This window comes from Artibeus jamaicensis, unplaced genomic scaffold, assembly GCF_021234435.1.
Source record: "Artibeus jamaicensis isolate MK-2021 breed Jamaican fruit bat unplaced genomic scaffold, CSHL_Jam_final contig_1015, whole genome shotgun sequence".
NCBI classification, from domain to species: Eukaryota; Metazoa; Chordata; class Mammalia; order Chiroptera; family Phyllostomidae; genus Artibeus; species Artibeus jamaicensis.
Window position 1 is genome coordinate 20,788,529 of NW_026521194.1, and position 22,903 is coordinate 20,811,431.

The 22,903-nt window shown below is 37.4% G+C and overlaps 1 protein-coding gene across 2 annotated transcripts in view; it reads left to right on the plus strand.

Moving 5' to 3' along the window:
• Positions 1-422: 422 nt before the first annotated feature.
• The window catches only part of ICA1L (islet cell autoantigen 1 like), a 53,706-nt gene continuing 31,225 nt past the window's right edge, over positions 423-22,903 (plus strand). For both annotated transcript variants that reach the window (XM_037166021.2, XM_053670184.1), the window contains exons 1-4: positions 423-649; positions 9,804-9,953; positions 15,639-15,807; positions 19,118-19,190. In XM_037166021.2, the coding sequence (XP_037021916.2) occupies positions 9,928-9,953; positions 15,639-15,807; positions 19,118-19,190 (268 nt within the window). In that variant the 5' untranslated portion in view covers positions 423-649; positions 9,804-9,927. The remainder of the gene's footprint in view (positions 650-9,803; positions 9,954-15,638; positions 15,808-19,117; positions 19,191-22,903) is intronic.

Genomic DNA, 22,903 nt, shown 5'->3' on the forward strand with positions numbered 1-22,903 from the left:
CCTAAAAACATAAAAAAAAATAAAAATAAAGCAGTATGAAATTTAGTAATTTTCCACCTGTAATATGGTTCTTCTTTTGCCTTATTTCCAATTTTTTTTCTGAGGCTTTTAGGCTCAGACTTTACCTTTTGCCTTTGAAGACTCATATATGGCAACAAATTATGCTCACTTGGGGGTCAGTTATTAACAATTTTTAACTTAATCTTATTTAAACGTTTAAAACAAGAGTTAAGTATAGCACGTGAGCATTTCCTGCGTGCGGGGACTGAGAAGCTTCCGAGGATTCGGGAGAGTCCAGGGCTCAGCTTACAGTCATTCCCTTTGCTTCACTAAGAGGATTCAGGAAAGGAGGAACAGAGACTGTCCTGAGTTTATCCAAGGGCGAAGGACGGACTGAGAACCCGGCCGTGAGTTAGCGGAGGGTGAGGTGGCAGTGGATGCGGACAGCCACACCGTGGAGCCAGGCTGCTGGGTTTAAATCTCCCGCCTCCCCGAGGAGGCGACACCTCCGAGCACGGGTGTAGAGGGGCAGGGGCTGCCGGAGCGCCCCGAGCTCGAGGGAGGCAGCGGAACCAGTGCTGAGACGAACTCCGGGGCAGGGCGCGACCCCAGCGACGGCGGACCAGCCGGTCCAGGCTGCGGCGTTGTGGTGAGTGTCACTGGCCTCCCCGCAGCCCCACGTCGCCCCGAGGCCAACCCGAGGCCAACCGAAAGCATCTTCCGCCGCTGCCAGGGCCCAGCGGCCAAACCCGTGGTTTCCATGGCGACGCCCCAGGGTAGAGGCGCCCCCACGCACTCAGCACTCACACTGTCTCTCCGGGACCCTGTGGCCTTCCCTCTTGACCCGAGATCCTCCGGGCAGAGCTGTGGCGGGCTCCTCCTGGGATGAGAGGAGAGCCCACCTGCGCTCTTGTGTGGGTGGGGAGCGTGGTGGCGGCCTGAGGCTGGTTTCAGTGATTTCCCCCAAGTGAAGAGCCTGCCATCAGAGGCCAGTGCTCACAGTCTTTAGGTGCTTTCCTACTGACCTCCTTTTGGTGTGCTTATTCTTATGTCATTATTTTGAAATGGGAATGTCTTCTTTAAAAACTAAGTGGAGAGTGGTGGGTAAAAACAAAACGTAAGTAAATGTACGGTTTAAGGTGAACAGCGGAGTGCACGAGCTCCGGTGGGGTTCCGCGCACAAATACTGCAGCCGGGGCCTTGAATCCAGCCCCGCGCATGGATCCGGCTGTGGAAACACCGGTCATCTGGGCAGGTGCCCAAATGATGTCAGGATCAGATGCCTGCCTCTCGAGAAAGGTGGGGGTCGACGGGTTTGGGGGAGGGGGGAAATCCATCCTGGCAACCAATCCGCGGTACTGTGGGTTTGCCAATAGAGGGGGTGGGATTATTTTTCATGTAATGGATGATGATGATGCACAGAGCAGAAAAACTATTATAAACTATAGGTCCCTGTGAAATAAGTTATTGGGAAGGTAACGTTTATCCCTGGTTTTTGGTTTCCTCATTTGATTCTGATTCAGACAATGTACTGTAAGGTGATATTACTTTAGTCATCTTCACATGAATATTTATGGAGTAGCCACAAGTGCCTCAGGCTTTAGTAGGACTTAATTATGCATTTTTTGGCTAAATAATCATCTAATATTATGTACATATTTTTATTTGAAAAATTTTTAATCTTTTTATATATCTTGTCTGTGCCTCACATACCCAATATTCTCTGGAATTTCTGTATGTATTTAATAGTGCAAAATCAATGCAGATCTAGTCATTGAAACAATTGAATACAGGGTACTGTTCTCATTACAAAAATCATCAAAATTTTAGAGTTAAATGAGTGCTCAGAGATCAACCAGTCCAAAGTGCAAAAGCTGGAAACAGGCTGATGGGAAAACTAGAAAGCCATGTTTTTTGTTTTGTTTTTTTTAACAGCATTTTAAAAAATTTTAATTGTTGTTCAGGTACAGTTTTGTGCCTTTTACCCTCATCCCTGCCCACCCCACCCCCACAGCCCTCCCCACCTCCCTCCCATTTCCACACCCCCGCCTTGTTATTGTGCATGTGTCCTTTATACTTGTTCCTGCAAATCCTTCCCCTTTTCCCCTGAAACTCCCTCCCCTCTGGTCACTGTCAGCCTGTTCTCAATTTCAGTATTTTTGGTTATATTTTGCTTGCTTGTTTGTTTTGTTCATTAAGTGCCTGTTAAAGGTGAGATCATATGGTATTTGTCTTTCACTGCCTGAGAAAGCCATGTTTTTATTACAAACATTTATTATAAAACAATAAAATAGTATTTATACCAATGACTGGACTAGGACAAAATATTAAATATCAGATCTAAAACAGGTAATGTAATGTTTTGTTCTACTATACTGTCAAACTTGTGATTTTATTTTGTGATACATCTTATATTTAAAATTTATTTTTATAGTTTACCTTTTTTAGTGCTTGCTGTAGCTCTTTAAAATTTTGTCTTTTTATATTCTCTAACAATAACAGATGAGTTGTGTGACTTTTAAATATGTGTAACTGTAAATATTTCCTCATGGGAAGTGGCTTTTGTTATTTAATAATATCCTTATTCCCTTCTTGCATTTGTCTATTTTGTCAGTTTTTCATTCAACCCTTAAGTTTTTCCTTTTTTCTGAAGTCAAACTTTTCAAACTTGGATCCAATATTAACCATTAAAAGATAGTCACCTTCTATATAATTTATTATTATCATGATTGTCATTATTTCATTTTTGTTTTTTAAATATTTTGTTTATTTATTTTTAGAGAGAGGGGAAGGGAAGGAGAAAGAGAGTGAAACACCAGTGTGTGGTTGCCTCTCACACACCCCCAGTTGGGGGTCTGGTCCACAACCCATGCATGTGCCCTCACTGGGAATGGAACCAGCGACTCCGTGGTTTGAAGAGCATCATTCAATCCACTGAGCCACCCCAGTCAGGGCAATTATCATTATTGTTAATATTTTTAAACAAAGACTAAATTACTATAGCACATATATTTACAATAGCAACATTAACTGTGGCTAACATTGTCATATTTTTTCAAGTATTTTTTTTAGAATAAAGAAATAAAACATTTCCAATAAAGGTGAAGTTCTTTTTCTACCTTTACCATTCTCTTTCTTCCCACCTGATACTGCTTATTCATATTTTTCTTTCTTTTTGGCTTGGCCAGACTTGCTGGAAGCTTATCATTTTATTAATTTTTTTAAATAAGCCAAATTTTGACTGTTGATTTTCTCTCCTTTTTGCCTGTTTTCTCATATTTCGCTGATTGCTACACTTATTTTTTATTTTATTTATTCTACTTTGGGTCTAATTTTCTCTTCTCACTTCATAAGTTAGAAGCATAAATAATTGATTTTATACCTTTTTCCTTTCATATAGGTATTGTAAAGCTATAAGTTTTCATCTAAGCATGCTTTAGTTGCACCCTACAAAATTGGGTGTTTTCATTATCATTTAGTTTAAAATATCTTAAAATTTCTCTAATTTCTTTGATCCATTATTTATTTAGATGTTTTATTTTATTTCCAAATATTTGGGAATTTCCTTGATAGAGCATTGTTATTGATTTCTAAATTACTGATGTTGTTGTCATAGAACATACTCTGTATTATTTTAGTATATTTACATTTATTTATTTTTTTCTGTCTAGCTTATGGTGTATTTTGGTGAACGTTCCACTTACCCTTGGGGGAAAGATTTTATTTATTTATTCTTAGAGGGAAGAGAGGGAGAAAGAAGGGGGCAGAAACACTAATACATCAACCAGTCGCCTCTCGTGCACCCCTACTGGGGACCTGGCCTGCAACCCAGGAATGTGCCCTAGGACATTGAACCAGCAACCCTTTGGGGTTCCCGGGCTGGCACTCAATCCACTGAGCCACACCAGCCAGGGCTGATTACTGCATATCTTAAAAAACCTTTCTAGGCATTCAGTCTTACTCAAATACCATATCTGATTGATTCTAAGAAGCACCTGTTCATAGTTTCACATCTCTGAAATCATTTTTGATATCTGAACTTTTATGTATCCGACAATTTATGATTTAAAAGCATGGTTGACTTTGTAGCTCTTATATAGAGATACATAAAATAATGATGCCCCTTTTAAAGATGGTGCCTTCAACTGATGAAATAGGATAATTACAAATCATTACTTTACCCCAAATAATTTTTATCTATAAGGTAAAATATCAGAAAATTTAATAATAATACAGTGTGCTGGTCAGTTCTAGTGAACAAACACTTTCTTGCATTACTGGTGGGCTTAAAAATGGTGAAATCTCTATGGAGGCCAATTTAGCAAATGGAAAAAAGTTAAAATACATATCTCTTTTGATTCAGCCATTAGACTTCCAGAAATTTATCTTATAGGTATACTTGCAAATAATACATATGTTTATTCATTGTAGCATGGTTTGATATAATAAAATTCTGGAAACAATCTAAATATTCCTCAATGATAGACTAGTTAAATAAATTATATCACATCCATACAGTGGAAAATTCCATGTAATATTCCCTTTCTCTTAGCACCGTACACAGTATGCACTTTTATCCATTATCTAATGCTGCTGTTACTGAGGAGATGTCTGAGACCAGACTGAATTATTTAATTTGTAGGTGGCCCTGCTGCTTCTGTCTAGATGGCAATAGCCCTCTTTATTTATTCTTAAAATTCAGCAACATTCCATAATATATCTTAGTCTTAATCATTCCCTATTAATTTTTCCTGGGACATAATGAGCCCTTTCAATTTTTAGCTTTATTTCTTTGAATGTTTGGCTGTTTCATGTGTTTGTCTCTCTCTGCTCAAGAATATTATGTTAGATTTCAGTTGTTTCTCTTCTAAATCTATCATCTTTGTTCTATCTGTACAGTTTATTTGAATCTAGGCACCTTTATCACGTAATCTCCATTCTGAATGATTTCGCAGGCTTGTCATCCATGTTATTAACTTGGTTTTCTGAAATATCTATTCTACTTTGAGTTGTTTCTAATGTGGTTTCAGTTATGTGTATTTTCCCCTCTTTTTAAATATCTTTTGCTTCCTTCAGCTATTTTAAAATACATGGAGGTATAATTTACATGTCAGCATTCAGAGTAGTTTTTCTTTAATATTTTATGAAGCAGTTCTTCAAATGTTTATATATTTTCTTTTTCACATTATGGCCCCCTCTTTTTATTTTCATGCAGTGGTATAAATGCATGAAAACCCCCTTCCAGGGGCCATTAAAATAACTGCCTTAGAGGCGGGATAGGAAACTGGATACATTATTGTGGTCTCTCTTCTTCAGCTGGCTGCTTGGTGACAGTTTTCACATGCTTTCTCTCTCTGAGCAGTTTCACACAGCATGTATTAGTCATTGGCTTCGGAGGCAGGCAATGCTAACAGGTATCCCTCACTAGTCTACTTTAGTTGGCTGTGCAAGATTCACTTCCAGCCTGCTGTTTCTTTTTCTCTGCAGCCGTAAATTGACTCTTGGCAGAGAAAATAAAAAACATTCTGGCCACCGTAGGTTTTAGGGAGCCCAATGTGTAATACTAATTGCTGTTTTGTTTCCTCCTGAGATTGGAACCAATTTAGCTGTAGTTGGAGAAAGGAAGCAGATGGTGATAAAAATATCAGCTTTATTCTTGAAAGAGCTGTTAGAAGGTATGTTTGGTATGATATCAGTGGTGTTCTAATACTTCAGATCTGGAATTGTCCACCCAAAGGAAAGTTTGAGTCTCCATAAAAGGCAATTTACAGGAGACTTTTGCCTCAAGCTGACTAGGCCACAAGTGGTGATTAAGAGGTTTTTTAAAAAGGGATTAAATTTCCTAATTTTTAGACTTTTGATGAATTAGCTCTATCCAGTCAAAAATGTAAATGGTAAACTCATCAGTCAGATTTCTTACTTCAGGAGAAAAGGGCAAGAGGCTGGGAATATTTATGGAAAATCCATCCTCGTGGAAACCAGAAGAGTTGAAAAGAAGCATGCCCCACTTTAAACATCACAATCCCTTCCTGAGTAGTCTTCTTTGCTAGCCTCTGATAGGGAGATAGCCACCAAGTGGAATGCTGTATACTTCTTCCATAAGTCTCCCCGCTATGCCTTTAAGGATTCATGTTTCCAGGTTAGGACCCACTCAATTTGCCAAATTGAGATTAGAGGAGATGCGTATCAGATTTAGACCTTTTTAACTTTTAAAAAATTTATTGATTTTTTTTGAGAGAGAGAACATTGATTTGTGGTTCCACTTATTTATGCATTCATTGGTTGATTCTTGTGTATGCCCCAACTGGGGATCAAACCCTCAACCTTCGTGTATCGGGACGATGTTCTAACCAACTAAGCTACCTCGTCATGACTGGACATCATCTTTATGCTTCATATTTCATTGTACTGATATTGATTAGTTGCCAACAGATGCAGCCATTGTGCACAGGAGTTTCCTTCTCTAATTTTGGTCGGGGAAGGAATTATGCAAACATGTACTCATTCCCTCATCTTTCCCACGAGCTGTTAACATTTTTAATCATTACTCATCTGACAGATGAAGGTATTGTTTTCATTGTGCATTTGTACATATTTAGTTACAAGAGAGATTAAATAACATTTTTGTGTATTCACTGGACTTTTGAAGTATTTGTGTGTGTGAATTGCCTATTCTTGTTTTGTCCTTTTTTTTAAAAGATTTTATTTAGTTTTAGATGGGGGTGGGGATGGAGGGAGAAAGAGAGGGAGAGAACATCAGTGTATGGTTGCCTCTTGCACACCCCACACTGGGGACTTGGCCCACAACCCAAGCATGTGTACTGACTGGGAATCAAACCAGCAACCCATTGGTTCTCAGGCCAGCACTCAATCCGCTGAGCCACACCAGCCAGGGCTGTCCTTATTTTTCAGTTGGTAAATTTGTATTTTCACTCTCTAGTTATGAATTTCCTAACCTAAAAATATTAAATTTTCTTCCTCATATCTTACCCAGTTATTCCTTTTCAAATTTTGCTTATGATCAATTTTGTTATATAAATTTAAAATTTCTATGATCTGCATGATTTTCATGCCTGGTACCATGCTGGAAATGTTCTTGACCCCAAATTATGAAACATTTATCTATATTTCACATGGTAATGTTGTAAGGTTTTAATATTTAAATTTTGAACCATCCTTACATTGACTAAGAATCAAACACTTTTTCAAATAGATAGTTGTCCCAGTAATATATATGGAGTAATATTGCCCTTTCCTACTGATTTGACATCCTACATTGGTTGTAGTGAGTTGAATGTGACCCCCAAAGATAATAGGTCCTAATTCCTGAAGTCTGTGAATGTTACCTCATGTGGTAAAGTTTTCATAGGTTGGAATTGAGGTAAGGATCTTGACATAAGATTATTCTGGACTGACTAGGAGGGTCCTAAATGCCAATATCCTCATTTTAGACAGAGGCAGAGGGAGATTAAACACATACACAGAGGAGCAGGAAGTGAAGCGAACACAGAGGCAGAGACTGTAGAGGAGGGAGACCAGCAGCCACCGGAAGCTGGGAGAGGGAAAGTTTTCTCCCGTAGAGCCTCCCAGAGAGCACAGCCCGGCTAACACCTGATTTCAGACTTCTGCTTCCAGAAACGTGCAAGACTACATTCTTGTTGTTTTAAACCCCCCAGTTTGTGGTAATTTGCAGTATAACTTGATCACATACTATATTCTTTTATATTCTTTTGGTCTCTGTGGGTTTTTTTTTTCACTTGTTTCACTGCTCTATCTGTTTTGGTATATTATTCTGTTTTAATTAGTAAGGTTCATATTCAGGTTGATTTTTCAAAATTATCATTATTTTATTAAATTTGTACATATACACAACTTTAAAATTCCAATATTAAAGGATTATAGTGCACAGAAGCATTCACGTCCCCATTCCCATCTCCAGTGGCATCTACCTTCAAGCCTTCTGCTTCCTCGTATTTTCTGCTGTTCTTATACATCATGTTTATATGCTGCTCTGTGATTTATTAACTTAAGGCATTACCTACTTACTTTCCATATGGTAAATGAGGACTTAGCTATCCTTCTCCACCACAATCTCCACGTGTCCTTCCCCAAATAGCTATATTACAGTTTTTATTATATCAAATGTTTGTTACTGTGAACTATGAAGTATTGGAACCACCTATACCTCCCTATAGTGCCCTATAGGGCACTATAGGAGGAATAGTGCCCTATAACCATTCCTCCTTTTTTGAACATCCTATCTCTTCATTTTTATTGAAGTTACTATAATTGACTAATTTTCTGAATACCACTTCCCCTTACTGCTCTAACATTTCTGCCATGTGATTGTGAGCAATGTGCTCAGACATGTCGGTTATGTTTCCTGGAGATCTCCTGTGAGACTCTTTCACCTCCTGCCTGAATGTGGGCAGCTGGTTCCACGCAGCTGTCCTCTTGTACCTTCTTTTCTTTGCTCTTCTGGGCTGGATTTTGTCTTCTCTCTGAGAAATCTGCTTTTATTCTGACTACCAATGCTCTGTTCGTGATCTTTTTCTTTTAAAACTTTCAAGATCTTTTTATATAAAGATTTGTGTCCTTTGGTTACAAGAAAATTTCAATTACTTCTTCCCTTAGGCAATCTTTAGAATAATCTTGAGTCAAATATTGGACTTCCTTGATCATCTCTTGTTCTCTTATGCTTTTTATGGTACTACTTTCTGAGAAGTTTTTTTCAACTCTTTCATTTTTAAATGTCAGCTATACTATTTTTTTGCCCAAAGGTTCTTTCTTATTCTTTTTTTATTGCTTTCTAAGTGGTAATCTGTTCCCCCCGCCCCCACACACAGGAGCAGTGTCTTTACTTATCCCTCTGAGGGTATTAGTTATAGGGTTATGTTTTGTTTTGCTCCCTATATTTTGTTTCCTTTCAACTATTATTTCTTCTATCTGTGGGTTTAGTTCAGAGATCTTTCTTGATGGAGTCTTTCCTCAGGTATTTGGTGATCTTTGGGTTTCAATATAAGACTATAAAAAGCTAGTTGGAAGCTTTCTGCATATGAGTGAGCCTGTCTACTGGCGAGTTTTGCTGTACTGTGAATAGGCAAGGATTCATCCCTTTATTTTTATTTTATTTTTGTTATTTTTTTATCCTCATCCAAGGAGGAGAGAGGGAGAGAAACATGGATGCAAGAGAGAAACATTGATTGGTTGCCTCTCGTATGCACCCTGACCAGGACTGAACCTGCAACCCAGGCATTTGCTCTGACCAGGAGTTGAACCCACGCTTGGTTGGAGCATTGACATTATGGAACAATGCTCCAACCAAGTGAGCCACACTGTCCAGGGCAATAATTTATCCTTTTGGAACAGCACATTTCAACTTGTGTACTGCAAAAATTGTAAAACATTCAATACCTGACTATTTATTCAGGGGCACTGACCTCTTTTCCCTTAGACAAATAAGAAAGTGACAACAGCCAACACAACTATAGCCATATGGTGTGAATGAATCAAAACTATACCTATTTTTTTGTCAGACTGGCAGAAAATATATTTTTTGGTGTGCAGCAGAATATTAGTAATTAATTTATGTATGCCCTGAGATGAAAAAGGTTGAAAATCACTATTTAGAATGTCCGATGACATACTCCTTTTCTCTGGAGCTTTTAATATTTTTTAGAGAAAAGAATGTTCCAGTCTTTTCTGAGAAGTGTAGGTGTAGGTTGTGTGCATGTGAATGCTTTGCTACTGGTGAGCAAAAGAGAGCTAGACGTTTGACTTTCCCTTCATCACTTTGTTTTCAGGCCAAGCCCTCTGCCGTGTTGTGTGCCACGTCCAGAGCTTTCCCGATTCAATTTCTTCAACCTCCACTGAGTGACGCAGATTTGGGAGGGGCCTCAGGTTCCAGCCAGCTTTACGCAAACTTCGATGAATCCTCCTTCTACTTCCAAATGGTGAGTCTTTCAGATATTCCAAGGCGTAATGACTCACTTCTTATTAGCATTTCTGCATTAGTTCCTTAGGTTACTATTTCATGTGCTGTCTTCAAAAAAGTAACTGAAGTCTTTCATTTGCTTTTGTCAGTATACTTTGGTATACTTATTCTGTCTATACCTTTAGTGTTCACCTTACTTTTTACCTTCAATGTTATTTTAGTGGGTTTGGGAAGGAAAATCCGGTAAATGCACGTGGTTAATTCACATTTTCAGTAGGGCACTCTTGTAACGTACTTTAATATCTGAAAGGGCAAGTTCTTTCTCTTCCGGGTGATTCTCAGTATTGAGCCTTAGATTTTAAAATTTATATCCTATACATACTTACTTATTTGTAGGCTATAAGTAATACTTACAATTAAAGAATAATATCTTGTATACTTTATATTTTTCAAAGCAATTTTGCACACTATCCCATTTGATCCTAAAAGTATGACTGGCTTTGCACTTGGGTACATTGGGTATGGCAGAGAATTGGGAGAGGCACCGGCCTGACATTTGCAATAAAGTCGGAGATATCATTCTAAAGTTTCATGGGGAATTAGTTTTAATATCATTTTAACATACGAATTTAGTATTTGCTGCTTTAAAGTATCAAAAACATTTGAAATACATTTTTTCAGCCACTTTCAAAAAGATAATAATATTTTCTTCTCTAGTTCACTTGCCAATACATTTTTAAAAAACTTTTCAAAGGCGTTTTAAAAACATTGTATTTATTTATTTTTAGCTAGGGGGAAAGGGAGGAAGAAAGGAGAGAAACACTGATGTTGTGAGAGAAAAACGTCGATTGGTTGCCTCTCACACACCCACACCAGGGACAGAGCCTACACCCCAGGCATGTGTCCTAACAGGGAGTCGAACCTGCAACCTTTTGGTTTGAGGAATGACACCCAGCCCACTGAGCCACACCTGTCAAGTTCCTAATATGTTGTTTATATTTTGAATGGTCTTACTGATTTTCTTCAATATTTTTCAAGTCTTATTTTTTAATAATCTATTTTATTTGCTACTCATATATGAGGTCTGTCCAGAAAAAGCCTAACCATTGTTAATATAGTAAGAATGGTTTGTGTGACATCGATGTAACCTGGCAGCCAAGGAGAGTGGACTGGAATGTGCATGTGTGAACAATGATGACTTCACTGTACTAGTCAGTGGGGCAGCAGACACAGTTGAGTGAGCATGTGTACTGTGTGGCCATCACATTCAAAGTGACTGAGTGAGTAAAGCAATGAATCTGCATGGAATTTTGCATTAAGCTTGAACATTTCTCCATGGAAACTATTCAGATGATTCAGAAGGCCGCAGCTATGAGCAGCTGGTGATTGGCAGCTTCATCACAACACGCCAGCTCATGCATCACATCTCATGCAGTGTTTTGGTGAAACACCAAATCACCTAGATGACTCAGCCCCTCCACAGGCCAGATTTGGTGCCCTGTGACTTCTGGCTTTCCCCAAAACTAAAATCACCTTTGGAAGGAGAGAGAATTTGAACTGTCAATGAGATTCAAGGAAAATACTACAGGGCAGCTGATGGCCATTGGGAGAACTGGGAGAACAAAGTCCCAAGGTGTCTACTTTGAAGGGGACTGAAGCATCATTTTCCTATATACAATGTTTCTTGTATCTTGTATCTTCTTCAGTAAATTTCTCTATTTTTCACGTTATAGTGGCTGGATACCTTCTGGATAGACCTGTATTCTTTATGAAATAATATGATTAAAATGGTATATTAATGATATTTCCGTAATAAATTCTTAAATCTGTCAGAAAGTCTGAAAAGTAGATAATGGTCCATAACCATATTATTTTGGGAACAAAAAAGATCTAATTTGTCTTCTTTATATAGCCTCTTCTTTACAGACTAAAGTTATGCTGATTACTAAAATTATAGACTTACTTATATAAAAAAATCAACCTTATTTTAACTAGAAATTCAAATGTGGTTTGCAGTGTAGACATTAACTTTGTTAATGACTTCTCTTTATCATTTTTATTCTTATAAGTAACATTCTTTTTATATACCTAATTCTAAAAAACCTATGGGTTAAAATTAGAAAACTAATATTGTATGTTTAAGTAAACTGACTGTAAAACAGAAGACAACTTTAATCACACTTTTACCACCTTCAAAAATGAAAAAGATCACTGCCCATGGAGTCAGAAGACCTGGATGTGTGCTAAGTATCAAGATGTCTTTAACGTATGTGTATCCTTGAGAAATTTACTTTAATTTTACAGAACCTCAGCGATGTTTTCTATAAAACTGGAATAATAAAATCTGCCATTTCTAGCTTTCATAATTATCATAAAGATCAAAGGAAATAAAATGTGTAAAACTGTTTTTAAAACGGTCAAGGGAACTACAAGTATAATACAATTATGTTAGTAAGTAGTAGTACTGAGATTATCAGAAATTTTTAAATATCTTAAGCCCTCTCTAAGACTTTACCTTTCATGTAGTTTTGAGTTCTTTTTGAAAAAATGATTAAGCTTTAGTCTTTTTATGAGAATAATAGGTCGAGGTGGTAACCTCTCTGCAGGCAACTTACCTGCTTAGAAGAAGATTTTCGGGTCTGTAATGGGATGGTGGTAATTGCCATAGTCTTTCTGTTTTAGATATACACAGGTGTGCATTTAATTTAATTTTATTGCATCAGTGTCTTATTGGTATATGATTATAGTGCCAAGTATATTACTTAAAACAAAGCTTGCATTTATTTAATATGTGCACAAAACTGACTTTCTTACTGGGACTGTTTGGAAATTTCAGCTAATTTAGTTCTGCACTAGTTCTGCTATCTCAGTGTATTTGTAAATTTTAACTACTCTAGTTCTGTAATGGTTCTAGTATCTCAGTAACAACTCAGTAACCAAACCATGTTTGGCTAGACAACAATTGAGGTCACCTATCTGAAAGGATTCATGTTTATAACCTGGATGTGATTCTAGCCTGATATTATAGCTGATAATTTATATAATATATCCTTTAGAGCAGTTTGAGGAGCAGGTTCTCTTTTTTTAAAATTTAATCTTTATTGTATTTTTCCCCATTACCATTTAGTACCCTTATAACCCCCTCCCTGCAGCAGCCACCTCACTATTGTCCATGAGTCCTTTTTCCTTAGGGGCTGGTTCTCAATCCATGACTTGAGAGTCTGTCTTTTATATCAGTAGTCCCCAACAATTTCAGTAGGCTTCATGACTTATACTTGTCTTTTATCCATTTTGAGTTTATTCTGGTGTATGGTGTAAGTTGGTGGTCAAGTTTCATTTTTTTTGCATGTACCAGTCCAGTTCTCACAACACCATCTATTGAAGAGACTATTTTTTCTCCATTGTATGTTCGTGACCCCGTTGTCAAATATTAATTGACCATAGAGACATGGGTTTATTTCTGGGCTCTGTATTCTGTTCCATTGATCTTTGTGCCTGTTCTTATGCCAGTACCAGGCTGTTTTGATTACAGTGGCCTTGTAGTATAGTTTTGTTTTATCAGGTATTACTTCAGTTTGCAGTGGCTGATTTTCTGCCATGACCCTTGGGATCCCCTCCTTCAGCTCATGATCAGCACAGATCTTGGGAGGACTTTGTATGTAGATTTTGGGGATCCCCTCCTCTTTAGCTGCCTCCCTTCCAGAATATTTTTCCTAAATTTCTGGTAGTTTCTAGCCTTGAACTCTATCATCTAATATCTCACACCATTTGGCTTTCTGCTCAACCTACCCCCAGTGGAAGCAGAGTTAGCACTGCCCTCAGTCAAAAACCCAAAATTGCGTAAATCTCATGTTTCGCAGATTTACCCACCCAGCTACTGTCCTCCTCTTGCTAGGGATGGTTTGCACTCTGCAGGTAGGATAGCTTCCAGAGAGGAAAAGGAGGAGTAAGTTCATTACTCTCAAATCCAGTCAGATAACTTAGAGATGAAGTTACTCAGAGATGAAGGATGATGAGGGAGTGGAAAGAAGCCAGGACATTAGTGATTGAGGTACAGCAGCCTGGAAGTCGAGGTAGGGAATGGATGTTCTCTCCTGATACTCCCTAGATTTTGTTCTAGTAACTGATTGGGTTTAAGCGTGCAGTCAACATAGTAGAAGAGATCAGTATTTTGTCATATAATTCGACTGACCCTCACACTAATAACAACCTAGGGGCAGGGAAACTAAACAAAAGCAAGTCAAGAGCAACCAGAGGAGGAAAGAAATTGAAGCAGAAAGATGAACTGTAAGTTTTCCCTCAAGACTCTGTGTCAGAAAAGTATAATGCTGTTTGTTGTTTTAGGTGGATTCCAAACAGCATACCATTGGATATAGTTTTCTGTTTTCTATGATTTGAGGTTCTTGGTCTTTAAAAGGAAGTTTGAATTTATCATACTAAATAGTGTAATTGTTCTTTTTCTATCATCTGAGTATATACTGTTTTTATGTTGCATTACTCCTATTTTTCCCACCCTTCTGCTGTTTTTCTTGTTTATCCCCTAGTAATTTATAAATTAGACATCCTATTTTTATTTAATTAGTAGTTACTCTAAAATAAAAAAAAGAATCTCTATTTCTTTACCAACATTAAGAATATGTTAGTATTTATTGATTCCCCTGGAAATGATGAATGAGTCACATACTGTAGTACTTCCCTTTGTTCCTATCTCCCATTTACTAGAGGAATTTGGGCTTTTAAAACTATTATTATTTCTTTTTTTTACTTCTCTTTAAGGAACACTTTTCACATTTGTCTTTCCTTATATAGTCATGTTAATCTTGTTAAGAACAATCACTTTGACATTAATTTTTAAGCTTATATAGGTTACAATTTCCATCTCTATGTTTTTATAACAGATTTCCCCTATACCTAAGATTTTATTTTTTGGGTACTAAAATATTTCTTTGAGTGATTTTTAAAGAGAGTGTATTTGAATCTTTGCATATCTGAGAGTATTTATTAAGTGTGTATTCTTTTGACATAGCAGTTATAACTACAGGAAGTTTTCCTAAGGAAATGATAGTGGTATACAAAGATGTGTGTACACATTCATTTTGCAGCATTATTACAAAAGCAAAAATTAGAAACTAATAAATGTCTACAAGTAGAAATTGGTCAGATAAAATAAAATTATTTCCAGTCATTATTGCAAAATCATTACCAGTTTTATTACCTTTGTCACCTAACTGAAATTAAGTATCATTAATCTTTTTGCCTGTTGCTTGTACAGGTTATAATTATTACCAGTATATCATATAGAGCAAATATTAGCATGCTTAGCTATTAACATTAATATACTATTTAACATCTTTTTAGTTTTTAACTCTATTAAATATTGACTAAGCAGATATTTGTTATTGGAAATATTTTAATTACATTTTTCCATTACCATTTACCCCTCTTATGTCCCCCACTCCCCAGCAATCACCACACTGTTGTCAATGTCCATGAGTCCGTTTTCCTTTTTGCTCCATCCCTCTCCCCATTCACTAACTACCCACCGTCCCCCAGAGCTGTCAGCTTGCTAAGTCTGTCTCTAGTGTGCTTGGTAGTTCTGTTTGTTCATTAGATTCCACATATGAGTGAAATGATACTGTATTTGTCCTCTTCTGACTGGCTTATTTCACTTAGCATAACTTTAATTTTAGTCTGTTCCTTATAGTCACTCCACGGATTCCTTTGGGCAGCCTAAAGCAGAAGATGACCAGTCAGTGGTCAGCAGAATGCAAAAAAAATACTGGAGAACTAAACAGATCTTCATCAAAGCCACTGGAAAGAAGGAAGATGAGCATGTGGTGGCATCTGATGCAGAACTGGATGCTAAACTTGAGGTATATGTGAGGATTCTGTGTATTTCATATTAGTGGTTATTATTTGGGACTCAAGGAGGATTATGACAGGTTTTTACACTGAAGAACTTAATGGGATAAATGCAAATTTGATAATAGAATATATCCATCTCTTAGATCTTCTGGATAGGAGGTCATAATTCTCAAAAATTGAGAACTGACAGAACCAGTGTTCATAAATTACATAAATCAGGAATTAATTTCTCTGGTATAAGTAGTATAGTTTTTAAGCTAAATGTTAATGAATTAATTATATTTCTAACTGATACCATATATTCATTATATATCATGTCATAATAGTTTAACTACATTTATGTGAAGCCTTACATCTCACATAAATAGCTAGACTTTTTTTTTCAATTATTAAGAGATAGAGTTATTGAAGTATTTGATAATGCATTTTTGGCTGTTTTTCATCTTAATTAAAAGGAATAATTACCATGAAACAACTTTAAACTTATAAGTAATTAAGCTAATTAGAGGAAAGGTCTCATGTATATTAATGAAACATCTGGATTTTAATTAATTAAATACCCACCTAAGTACATGTTTATTGATTTTTAAAGAGAGAGTAAGGGAGGGGAAAAGAGAGAGAAGAACAGCTATGTGAGAAAGAAATATCAATTGGTTGCCTCCCATACATGCCCTGACCAGGGACTGAATCTGCAACCTTTAGGTGTATGGAATGATGTTTCAACAAACTGAACCACTTGGCCAGGGCAAAGGTCTGGATATTTAAATGCAGATTTACTAATTACATGTACATGTACTAATTCAAGATAACTTGCACAAATATTTCCAAGCCAGATGCTCTGTTATGCTTGAAATATAATCATCTGTTGGGATTCTTAAAGATAAAGGTCACCCTGGTTGGTGTGGCCCAGTTGGTTGGATCATCATTCCAAGAACCAAAGAGTTGCATATTTGATTCCCAGTCACAGCACATGCTTGGGTTGTGGGGTTGATCCTGGCTGTGGTGCCTATGGAGGCAACCAATCAATGTTTGTCTTTCATATCAATGTTTTTCTCTCTCCTTTTCCTTCTCCCTTCTTCTCTAAGAGCAATGAAAAAAAATGTTCACAGGTGAGGGTACAAAAATTTTTTTAAATAAAGGTCTAACTAAATAGGGCTTAATGTATTAAGTATTTTCATTCATAGTAAGTAAACTGTGTCATTGCCCTAATACATATGGAAATAGAAAAATTATTTGAAAAGTATTCCTCTTAGGGTTCAAGGACAAGTGTTGGAAAAATAAAGAGACTTTATTTTAAGTATTTTAAAGTAAGTACTTTATGTTTTAACACTCAGAGAACTCTTCACTGTGTCCTCCTATATTCCCCAGAAGTAGATATTTTTGTATTGTTTTACATCATTAGGCAATCTGTGAGTGACATATTTTTTAAAAAGATTTTATTTATTTATTTTTAGAGGGGAAGGGAAGGAGAGAGGGAAAGAAACATCAATGTATGGTTGCCTTTCATGCATCCCCTGCTGGGAACTGGCCTGCAACCCGGGTATGTGCCCTGACTGGGAATCGAACCGCAATTGTCTGGTTCGCAGGCCCGCGCTCAATCCACTGAGCTACACCAGCCAGGGCTGTGAGTGACATATTTTACATTTTAGTGTTGTGCTTGTTCATTAGACAAATATTTTGAATTAGCCAAGAACTTTCTCCCACATTTGTACTATTTTTTTTAAGAATGAGAAATATTTTCATTGTTTGTATGCTTATATCAATCATTATGTTATATACTTTAAATGCACATTGATATTTCTTTTTTTCTCCCTCCCTTCCCTGCTCTCTAAAAAATGAATAATTAAAATATTTTTTAAATAAATAAATAGAATCTTATTTGTGAAATTATACTTCACTAAAACTAAAAAATATATTTTCATTGTAAAAATTAATAGCAATGGTATATAAATCTTTCAAGGACCATGGAAAAAATCAACCATAATCACTTTCTCATAGTACTGCTATCATTTTTTGTATTCTTCTCTAGTCTTCTTCCATATGGATTTAAAACAGCTTTTTAAGTTTCCAAATGTACATACCAAGTTCAGTTGAAACATATCTAAACTTACATGGAAAATTGATGGTTGCTCTCCATTTAGATTTTAGTGTCTGTTATCAATCTTCCTTAGTCCTAATCAAACATCCAAGTAGTAGCAAAAGTGCTTCAGAGATAGGATGATCAGGCTTAATGGTGATACTAGAAATTTTATTTATTTAAAGATTTTATTTACTTATTTTTAGAGAGGAGAAGGGAGGAACAAAGAGAGGAAAAGAAACATCAGTGTGTGGTTGTCTGTCGAGTGCCCCCTACTGGGGACATGGCCCACAACCTAGGCATGTGCCCTGACTGGGAATGGAACTGGCGGCCCCTTGGTTTGCAGTCCAGTGCTCAATCCACTGAGCCACACCAGCCGAAGCAGAAAATTTATTTGATAATATAGGATTAGGACTTAATATTTATCACAGGGCCAAGGTCTTTTTCAACTAAAATTTCATAGCAGCTCTTCACCACAGGAGTTTGTTAGAAGAAGGCCTGAACCCTAAACCTATACCAGCCATTTCTCTGGGAAAACTTCAGTTAATAGATATGTGTGAAGAGCTACCTCATGTGTATGTGTCCTAATCTCAAGTTTTCATGTTCTTACTTTGAAATGGGAATGTACTGGATAATTAATTTTTCTATTAGCTATTAGCAATAGTAGTAATACAGGAATTACATGGAATTCCTGTATTCCATTAAGTAATTCCATTACTTAAATGGAATTAAATTCCATTTAAACATTGAAATGTTTAAATAAAAATAATTTACAAGTAATTTATTTTTGATATTGTAGTACATTATTTAATTTTTATAGTGAATTCATTAACCTTTTGCTTAGAGCAATATTGGAGGAAAGCCAGCATCAGAGTTAACATTTTCTAAGGTTATCTATACTCTTCATGTGGTTGGCAATGCTCGATGCAGTTTATGTTGGAGTTACTCTTTTGCTCTGTAGACAGCTTGAAGACGAGGAGAGTACAAACTCTACAGTCATAAATTTTTATTAGCTACCAGGTAGCTAATAAACATCATGGGAGAAATTTTTTCTAAACATCATGGGAGAAATCTAAATGTGCTTTCTATATCAGAAATAAAACCAAAACTGAAGTACATCACATTCCAGGAAAAAATAGACAAAATACATACAAGAAAATGTTCTGCTTTTGAAGTGTTTATAAAAGATACTTTGTATTTATGGTTCTATAAATTGTCCTAATAAAATTTATATTTCAAAGGTTTTTCACTTCATTCAAGAGACATGCTCTGAACTCCTGAAGATAGTTGAGAAATATCAGCTAAGACTCAATGGTATGAAATTGTAGATATATGTCCTATAATTTCCACTTAATGTACATAGTTGAATGGAATGTTTAATATAAAAATAGTTTATTGAACTGTTTTGTGAGTAGTTTCTTATGACAACATATGAATATTTACAGTGAACTGGTCTCAAAGTCCCCAGTGTCCTCTGACAGATTCATTTCAGTTTTATTGCCCAGAATCTTAACTGGATTTGCTTCCATCACTTAAAAACTGTCTCTTGACCCCCCACTGTAGACTTTTTTAAAATTTGATTTTATAGGAGAAAGAGAGAAAAACAATTTTTTCCACTCATTTATGCATTCATTGGTTGATTCTTGTATGTGCCTGATCCAGGCATTTCAGGCTGACATTCTGACCAATGGAGCTACCTTGCCAGGGCTGTATGCACAGTCTTTATTCCTGTCCTTCCACTTTCTTTTCTACTCACTCCAGTTAAATTTTCTTCCCCATTACTCCACCAAATTGCTCTTGTCATAATCATGAAGAGCTGAACCCAGTGCCCAATTCTCCATCCTTACCTTACTTGATTCATCACATTACTTAACACAGTTCATTATTCTCTCCTTCTCTTGGCTTGGCTTCCAGGCACCATACTTCCTGGACTTCTTTCTACTGGCCATTCCTTCTCAGTATCCTGCCTTTGCTTGCTGGGTTCTTCTCTCTTCTCGACCTCTTCAAGTTGGAACTAAATTTTTGGATCTCTTCTCCTTCTTTAGTTGCAATGGCCTACTGCATGTTGCCACCTCCCTGAACCTGGTTACCACTCATTTCCTAAAACTCTCTTCTCTTTAGCCATATTGATCTTCCTGTTAAGCGTATCTGCACAGCAGGATCTGTAACTTCCTTTAGGTGTTTGGTCAGATATCATCTTTTTAGTGAGATCCTCATATCTAAAATGAAATATCCTTCTTTCTCATAACTTTCTTAACTACTTAACAATATTCAACATTTTATATATTTTATTAATGTTTTTCTTACCACCACTATAATATGTTCTCCCAATGGACAGGAATTTGTCTATTTTGTTTACATCTGTGTCCTCAAAGCCTAGAAATGATGTTTAACATGTAGTTTGTACTCAGTAAATATTTGCTCAATTAATGATATTTCTTCCAAGGAATGTCAATTAATCTCAAAACATTATAATCAGCCACGAGCTGTCTGGCTCAGTTGGTTTGGTGTTGTCCCACAAAGTGAAAAGGCACCAGTTGGATTCCCTGTCAGGGCACATGCCTGGGTTGTGGGTTCGGTCCCCGGTCAGGGCATGTACAAGAGGCAACCAATTGATGTTTTTCTCTCACATTGATGTTTCTCTCCCTCTCTTTCTCCTTGCCCTTCTCTCCAAAAATGAATAAATAAAATCTTAAAAAAATAAAAGAAGTGTTCAAAGTGATGAAAAGCAAGGACCTACAACCTTAATTACTCTATCCAGCAAAGCTGTCATTTAGAATTGAAGGGCAGATAAAGTGCTTCCAAGACAAGGGAAAGCTAAAGGAGTTCATCATCACCAAGCCATTATTATATGAAATATTAAAGGGACTTATCTAAGAAAAAGATCAAAACTATGAAGATTAAAATGGCAATAAATTCACAACTATCAATAATTGAATCTAAAAAGCAAAATAAGCAAACAAGCAGAACAGGAATATAATCATACATATGGAGATCATTTGAAGGGTTGTCATTTGGGAGGGGGAAGGGGAAGAATGAGGGAAAAGGTGCAGAGATTAAGAAGTACAAATTGGTAGAAAGGAAATAGACAGGAGGATGTTAAGAACAGTATAAAAAATGGAGAAGCAAAAGAGCTTATATGCATGACTTATGGATATGAACTAAGGGGGTGGGGATTGCTGGAGGGAAGGGGTATACCAGGCAGAGGGGGGCAAAACAGGAAAAATTAGGACAACTGTAATAGCATAATCAATAAGATATATTTTTTAAAGTAAAATACTTAGTCATATTAGTAAAAGTTTCTAAAACATTTCTTAGTTTTGGTACTTGCCACAGGCTGGTAACAAGTGGTTCTGGACTGACATTGGTTCGTGGCCCACACTTTGAGTAGTAAGGTGCTGCACAACAAATTTTAGGATTTCAGCAGCAAAATTGTGAACATCTGTGGGTCTAGGGTACTGAGCACAGGAAACTGAGCCAAGATAGAAGTCAATTATAAGGTAAATTTAGCCCTGGCTGATGTGGCTCAGTGGATAGAGTGCCAGCCTGCACACTGAAAGGTTGCCAGTTTGATTCCCTACCAGGGCACATGCCTGGATGCAGGCCAGATACCCAATTGGGGGCATGCAAGAGGCAAGTGGTTGATGTTTCTCTTGCACATGAATGATTCTCTCCCTCTCATTCTCCCTCCTTTCCTCCTCTCTGAGAATAAATAAATAAAATCTTTAAAGAAAAGAATAAGTTAAATTTAACAGGAAATGACTACTTTGTAAGAGGCAAATTCTAAAATGTATCTCTGCATATTTGAAAATGCATCATTTGAGATATTATTTGTCATTTTTTTTTAACTAAAGATCAATTTTTCCCAAGGCAAGTCTCATGGATTCACTGCAGCCAAGCCATCAGGAATTATTTAAAAAAAACAAATAGGTGGTATAGATAGATACACTGTGCCTTCTCGCACAATCAAAAGAAGGAGAACAACCAATTTAAAAACAAAAAGCAACCAGAACTGCCAGAAAATTGAACTCTATGAAAGTTTGATAACCAAGGAGTTAAAGAAAAACATTCATCCAGACCATTAGGAGGGGCAGAGATGGGCAGGTGGATGGAGAGGACTCACGGCAAGGCAGCAGATGGTGGACCAAATGAGGTGGCAGCTGGTGGAGCAGTTGTTCCACTTTTGTGTGCAGAGAAACTGGGAGGAGGACTTCCGCCAAGATGGAGGTATAGGTGGATGTGCCGTGCCTTCTCACACAACCAAGTTTAGGGACAACTAAATATTAGCATCAGAAAACACAACCAGAACACGGAAAATTGAACTTTTCGGAAGTCCGTTAACAACAAATTCTTCAGCCCGACCGGTAAGGGGCGAAACCGGCGTCTGTTGAGGGGTTGCACAGGAGGACTCGGTCGGACGGACCCAGGCGCGGAATCCAGACGCGTGAATCCAGACGCACGGGTTCCAAACGCAGGATTGGACCTAGTGAGCGACCGAGCAACCCACCAGGTGAGCCACTGCAGAGGAGACAGTGGGGAGGCGGTGCTGCATGTTGACTGCGGTCGCCTATTTGCGCACCAGTGGACAGGCGAGGGAGTGGGCGGTTGGACCGGCCGCGGCGGCGATACAGGGCGCCGCCATTTCCCCGCTCTGACCACGCCCCCACATACAGCGTCACAACCCAGCGACCTGGGAGTCCAAGGTGCCGCTTCTCACATTTAAAGGGCCAGAACAGACCAAAAATGTCGCAAGAAGACCTCAAAGCCCCAGAGATAAATCTAAGCGACGAAGAAATAGCAAAACTCTCAGACGCACAGTTTAAAACACTGGTCATCAGGATCCTCACAGATCTGGTTGATTATAGCCACAAATTAGAGAAACATATGAAGGCTAAACTAATGGAAATGAATGGAATTCCACAGGAAACCAATAGCGATGAAAAGGAAACTGGGACTCAAATCAATGGAGTGGACCAGAAGAAAGCAAATAATGGCCAAACAGAAAAGAGTCAAGGAGCAAGAATTCA